The sequence below is a fragment of the Zea mays genome, chromosome 8 (genome assembly GCF_902167145.1).
Source record: "Zea mays cultivar B73 chromosome 8, Zm-B73-REFERENCE-NAM-5.0, whole genome shotgun sequence".
Taxonomy (NCBI): Eukaryota; Viridiplantae; Streptophyta; class Magnoliopsida; order Poales; family Poaceae; genus Zea; species Zea mays.
The window spans coordinates 149,587,796-149,594,406 of record NC_050103.1 but is presented as its reverse complement, the minus strand read 5'-3'; the positions used below and the strand labels follow the sequence as shown (position 1 = coordinate 149,594,406).

The following is a 6,611-nucleotide window of genomic DNA, read 5'->3' as shown; positions in this document are numbered from 1 at the left end:
GCACGGCGGCCTCAGCGCGGGCTACGGCCATGGCGCGGCACGACGCGGGCGTGGCAAGACCGACACAGTTTCTACTGGCCATGGCAACCCGACGCGGGCGCACAAGCCCGTCCAGGCACGGCCGCGGCGGCCTCAGCGCGGGGGATGTCGACCATGACGCCATGGTCATTGCTTGAATGCACATATAGTCCAATTACATAACTTGTAACCAGATGTGCTAAAAAAATGAACTGTTTGTCCACTAGAGATAGAAATTACCATTTCGTTGTTTGCTGAAACGACGATGCAAATCAGACCCTGGCTCAACGTTGATTGACGCCGGTAGAACAAACGCGCATATGAAAACTGTAGTTCCTGAATTTCTTCTAATTGCCCTATTTGGACTGATTCCTTATGGAAAATATTGTTCCTTCCCACCATTGGAGGACGCACGGTGATTACATGCATTGCATTGATCGCTACCGGTCTTCATATGCCATACTTTTTTTTCTCATCGATCGCATCAGCAAGGAGTAAATAATAATTATGGTAAACAAACGAACAAACAAAATTGCTCATCTCCGTGTTGTGCGGCCACCGCCACTTCTGGCCAGTAGTGCTGCTCTACGCTGATGCAGTGCAGACGGCCTCCTTCCGACAGGCGCCGGCGCCGGGTGCATGGACATCGCGGCCGGCCATGCACGCGAGCGCCGTCACCACCGCTGTAGGGTGTGCCAGGCACTGGTTGCCAGGCACCAGCGCCGACGCTAGCCAGGCGTGCGTTAGGGCTTGGCCATTTCATCGCATCGCTGTCGTCGGTAACCGCTCGGTGGAGAGCAGTGCTGATAACGTGTTAGAAACTCAGTGGCAAACAAGTAGAGAGAGACAGAGAGAATGACAAATGACATCACTCTTTATTGCAGGGAACATCCTGATATATATACATGTGTAGAGGTGCAATGTCAATGGGTGTGTCCCTTAGCAGACACCCCTTGGATTGATCATAGAAAATGTTACAATTTTCTTAACAGCTCCAACAGACCAATTGGATATGTAGGAGACCGACCACGTAAGTATGCAGGTTCAACCCCCACGAACTGACATACTTATCCCTATCGACCAGGTTTGGTTTCAATCCCAAACCGTCATTCTTATTAAGTACATATGTTCAACCTCCAATCCAACATATTTATTGCTCTAATGGCCCGGTAAGTATGTGGGTTAAACCCCAAAGCGACATTCTTATTAAGTACTTGGGTTAACCCCCCATCCAACATACTTATTGCCCTACCAGTCAGTTAAGTATGTGGGTTCAACCACAAACCGTCATCCTTATAGAGTATGCGGGTTCAACCCCCGAACCGACATACTTATAACTTATTACCCTTAAGTACGTGGGTTCAACTTGGAAACCGACATATTTAATATCGGCTTGACCCTCTAAACGACATACTAAAAACTAAGTATGTTGGGTGCTAAAAACCAACATACTTATTTGAAATAAATATCTCAAGGCCAACGTAATTAATAGTACCCACATTCTTTAACCAATTTCCTATAGTGTTTCTAGCGGCTATGGGTTACCCGACAGATAGAATACCCATGTGTGTATGGGTATTAGTAAGATTCTATATCCGCAAGAGGATACAGGTAACCCGACGGGTAGAATTTGTTTTAATAGGTACATACATTGAATGACACTGCTAGATGGATATATATCTATTGTCATCTCTAGACGATATTGCTAGACGACAACATATAGAGATGGCAATGAGTACTCGAAAACTGAATACCTGACAAGTTTTACCCAATATGAAGATAAGTATGAGACGATTTCTTTACCCATGGATATGTTAATAGACAATAGCCTCTACTCGTTGGGTACATGGGTATGGGTATAGATTGGTGCTACCCATACTCGTGTGCCCATGGGTAAAATGTGCATGCATCATATCACTATTACTATCTAATAAAAGCCTATCTTAACTTAAACATCCGTCTTTAGTTAATGTTTATTCAACTATCAAGTTACATAATCATATGGATTGTTGTATTTTAAGTTAAACTTATTTTTGTGTATTTGTTTAATATATTTGAGTGTTTGACATATTAAAATTTTAGACTTTTCTAGTGGGTATAGGTAATTTGACGGGTAATATTATCTGATGGGATACATGTATGGGTGTATGGATAGGATTTTATTCCCACGAGCGGACATAAATTATCTAATGGCTATTTTTTTCGTAGGTACAAATACGGAATGATTCTACCGGTTGATATATATATTTATATATATATATATATAGTCATTCCTAGCAGCGAAGTGTGTTAGAGCATCTCCAATTACGTGACCTATAAAAAAGGCCTATAATTTAAAAATGAGTAAAATTTATAGAATTTAGGACACCAACAAAATATTATGCTCAAACAGTAAAGCCCTAAATTTAGATTATAGGGCAGGCCACTAAGGTGTAGTATATTTGAGTCGCTTGAGAGGGTGTCCTATAATTTTTTGACTAAATTTTATAAAATAAGGTACTGTTGAAGTAGTGTTTTTTTGCGTAGAACTCTATATTTTAATTTAAGACACTAATTTAAAGTATTGTTGGAAATGTGCCGCGTAAACATTGGACGTTGAGTACCCGGCCCAAGGGACGAATCCAACTGGCCCACTGTTGGCTTCTCACGGCGCATCCGGTTCATGCGCCCACGAGAGCGCATGTAGAGCACTGTCCATAGCAAAGTCCGAGCTGGGCTATTTTGTGCTCAGGCAAGCCAGTAGCCCAGTACCACTGTAGTTTCGTGTTTCTAAAAATAACTAGTGGTACCTCTGCCCCAAAATAAGGACACATTGCGTTTATCAAAGATTTTTTTTATAAATTCAATTAAATACATAGAAAATATATCCATATTTATATCTTCGAATAAGTTTATTATAAGAGTATATTTCACAACCAATCTAATGATAGTTATAACACCTTATGATTTTTTAGATTGTTTTATATATATTTGGGTAAGCAAGATGTGCACTTATTTTTGGACGGATGGAGTAATAGTTTATGTTGCAAAATAAGCGCACCGTTATAAACTTTATGCTGATCAAACTTTCTTAAGTTTGAATAAATTTATAAAAAAATATTAGTAATATTTATATCTCTATATAAGTTTAGTATAAAAGTATGTTCAGAGATTCACCTAATGGTACTAATTATATACTGTAAATATTAATACATTTATATATTTAGACAAAGCTTGAAATATTTGGCTTCTGAAAAAACGATATTTATTTTGGTACAGAGGGAGTTATATATTATATGACAGTAATGCTACACATTTTTAGCTGGGTGAGTAGGTGTCCTGACCCACATTTCAAGCTTGCGTCGATGGTATAGTGCCTGTCCATCACTATTACTGTATTTGTTTTGGGTAAGAATGACTTTCTGGTGGCATTTGGTAGCGGTGTATGCCTCTGCCTGGTGCTCGAGAGCAGAACAGAGCCAAGTGCCCAGTGCCGAGTGATACAGAGACATTTGCGATAGCAAAGAAGATACTAGATAAAATTGTAATGACACAGAGCAAATGGTTCCAATTTTTTTATATAATTTAGGAACTCCCTAACTCTTCACAATCGCGCCTTCCAAATCCAAGTGTGTTGATTTGCATCTACTACGTAGTGTACATATGCTGTACATGCAGATATATGAAGCCATCATGTCAGGGGTTCAGGGGAGCCCCCTGGCCCTGAGCACGATCTGCGCACCGTGCTCCGGCTGCAGCATGCCGTGGGGAAACGGCGCGTGCGTGTAGGCCGGCGAGAGCTCGAACGCGAAGCGCTGCAGGATCATGGCGAGCCCCATCTTGGCCTCGAGCAGGGCGAAGTTCTGGCCGACGCAGGTGCGCGGTCCCCATCCGAAGGGGAAGAAGGCGGGCGCGTCCCTGGACGCCTTGGAGACCCCCTCGGCAAACCTCTCCGGCCTGAACTCGCTGGCGTCGGGGCCCCAGACGTCCTTGTCGTGGTGGATGCACAGCAGCGGCAGCATCAGCATCACGCCGGCCGGGTACCTGACGCCGCCGAGCTCCATCGGCTTGTACGTCTGGCGCTGGAGCGCCGTCAGCGGCGTGTACAGACGAAGCACCTCGTACAGAACCATCGTCACCTGCGTTACAACCACAATAAATGGAGCGGTTAGCGGTTATTAGAATGTGCCGATGGGTCTGCACTGCAGCACTGCTTGTATTACGATTCTGAGGCGGCTCAGGGCATCGTAGTCCGGCGCCGTCGTCGTGTGACCCAGGACGTGGAGCACCTCCTCCCTGGCCCGGTGCTGCCAGTCCGGGTGCATGGAGAGCACGACCATGGTCCACGTGAGCAGCACCGACGTGGTCTCCATGCCGGCGAAGTAGAACAGCTTGCACTCCCCGATGACGTCGTCGGTGGTGATGCCGGCCCTGGCGGCGTCGCTGCCGTCACCCCTGCAGTGCTCCATGTTGGACTCCAGAAGCAGCCCGAGGAGGTCGTCGTCGCCCGCCGCGCTGCCGCTTCTCAGCGCGTTCTCTCTCTTGGCGATGATGCCCTTGAGGAGCTCCTCGACCTCTGAGGCGATCTGCTTCATCCGTCGGTTGGTTTTCGTAGGCAGGTACCTGCGCGGAACGTGTTATCTTGATTCTTGAACAGGCCGGGGAAGCAAGAAGCCAAGCAGGAGTGAAGAGGATCCGGGAAGAAGAAGAAGAGCAGCTCACAAGTGGCCAGGGATGTGAAGCTTGTGCATGGCCTGGACGACGAGCTGCACCTGCTCCCCCTGGAGCTGGAAGATCCTCCGGCCTTCGAGGTAGCTGCTGCCGAACGCGGCGCGGGAGATGACGTCCCCTGTCAGGTTCTGCATCTCAGGCCACACGTCCACCTCGCACGGCTGCCCATCTGCGACCAGGCCTTCCCACCTCTGCACCAGCTCCGTGCAGCACGCGGCGAAAGCGGGTAACATCCCCTGGCAACACAAGACAGAAGATGATCAGCGCGCTCTACTCTACTACATGCATCCTGCAAAATAACAGAAGGTAGAGGAAGACCTTGAGTTTCTCGAGATGGAACGCGGGGTTGATGATCCTGCGGTGCTTTGCCCACTTCTCGCCCTCGAGGCTGCCCAGGCCGTTGTGCAGCATCCTCTGGAGCCTGCCGAACTTGAGCTTCTCGTAGTGGCCGAACTTGTTGGACAGGACCTCCCGAACCAGCTCGGGCTCGGTGATGGTCACCCTCGGCACCGGCCCGAACCAGGTGATCGACGTCTTGCCTGTCGTCATTGTCAGCCATGCATGCATTTTCAGTGGAATGCAACACGGAATCAATGAACTGGTACTAGTCAACTGTGAATGGGCGGAGCCGCGCGCGGAGGTATGGATTGGATCCCAAGGTGTTCTGTTTTCGGAGAAAAATCAACAACTGAAGAGATGAATGAAGGATCATTCTTCCGGGTAACAACAGCCGATTGGCCAGCTATGTCTCGTAGATACAGGGCCAGTTGGCCTCGTACAGTATTTTTTTTGGGAGGCAGACGCAGACTTGTACGGGTGCGTGCCCAAAGAAAGAGCAGCCAGAGCCAGCAGGGTAGGAAAGCAACGCGTGCAGCAGTACCGTGCTCTTTCATGGTGTGATGGAACAGGGGCATCGCCCGGGGCGCGACGTCGTGGCAGCCCAGCGGCATGGGCCGGGACCTCGCCTCCCGGTTGAGCCGCTGCGTCAGCCGCGCGTCGCCCGCGAGGGAGCGGTACGCCGTGCCGCGGAGGCCCTGCGACCGCAGCACCCGGCCGAGGCGCCGCGGCCGCCACCACGCCCACGCCAGCACGCGCACGGCGCACCACGCGAGCGCCGCCGCCGCGTACAGCACCAGCAGCAGCTTCCACGGGAACGGCGCCGCCTGCGCGTCGCCGGCGGAGCTGCTGCCGAGCAGTGCTGTTGTCTCGCCGCTGGACGCCATGGGCGGTTCGGTCGGCTGGCAGGCCGCGGCGGTGGCCGGTGGGACGGCGGGGTGTGCAGGCTAGCCGCGAGCGAGGGACCGGCCGGCCGGGTTCTTTTGGCCGCAGGATCAGCCGCGCGACTGTGCTCTGCAGCAGGCTGATGAGGAGCGCAGTGTTGCTTTAGCTGGGCGCCTACGGGCCGCCGATCAAGTGGGAGTGGGAGTACCATTTGACGTTTTTTTTATAAGTAGAGTCGGATTTGCTTCAGTGCGCATCATTTTCGCTGTTCGAGCTTTGCTTCCTTTTGCATGCTGTTTAAATTTCCGCGATGGATCTACTTCCCCGGCCACGCGTGTAGAAGCGTGACAAATTTTGGGGAAAAAAAGAAAGGTCGTAGGTTGGACAGAGAAAAAACAGTGCTCGCCTGCTCGTGGCTGGAGGCAAGTTCCCTGTCACCCTGATTGCCTTAATCTTGGCCTACCTAGTTTATACCTTTTGTTTACTTTTTATTTATTGTTGTGAGCACAAACTGTACTTATAATATACTAGGTATGTACCCGTGCGTTGCCACGGAAGTTAAAAATTAGTATAAAACATAAATATTGAATGACAAAAAACATTATGATATACAAAATCTATGTAACACTAATATTATATTGACGACATAAATGTGTATTATT

The 6,611-nt window shown here is 48.8% G+C and overlaps 1 protein-coding gene across 1 annotated transcript; it reads right to left on the bottom strand.

The window, feature by feature from the left end:
* Positions 1-3,559: 3,559 nt before the first annotated feature.
* Positions 3,560-6,130, bottom strand: LOC103636106 (cytochrome P450 72A15). Its single transcript, XM_008658468.4, has 5 exons — positions 5,609-6,130; positions 5,047-5,267; positions 4,720-4,964; positions 4,221-4,620; positions 3,560-4,136 (listed from the first exon to the last, which is right to left on the bottom strand). Exons 1-5 carry the CDS (start codon positions 5,949-5,951, stop codon positions 3,702-3,704), a joined length of 1,644 nt encoding a protein of 547 aa, XP_008656690.1. The 5' UTR covers positions 5,952-6,130; the 3' UTR covers positions 3,560-3,701.
* Positions 6,131-6,611: the final 481 nt, after the last annotated feature.

Excerpts from the sequence above, each read along its gene's own strand:
- LOC103636106 (XM_008658468.4), bottom strand. The coding sequence starts at position 5,951 with ATGGCGTCCAGCGGCGAGACAACAGCACTGCTCGGCAGCAGCTCCGCC. Across the intron at positions 5,268-5,608 it reads TCACACCATGAAAGAGCACG|GCAAGACGTCGATCACCTGG; the intron begins GTACTGCTGCAC and ends CAATGACGACAG. Across the intron at positions 4,621-4,719 it reads CTTCACATCCCTGGCCACTT|GTACCTGCCTACGAAAACCA; the intron begins GTGAGCTGCTCT and ends CGTTCCGCGCAG.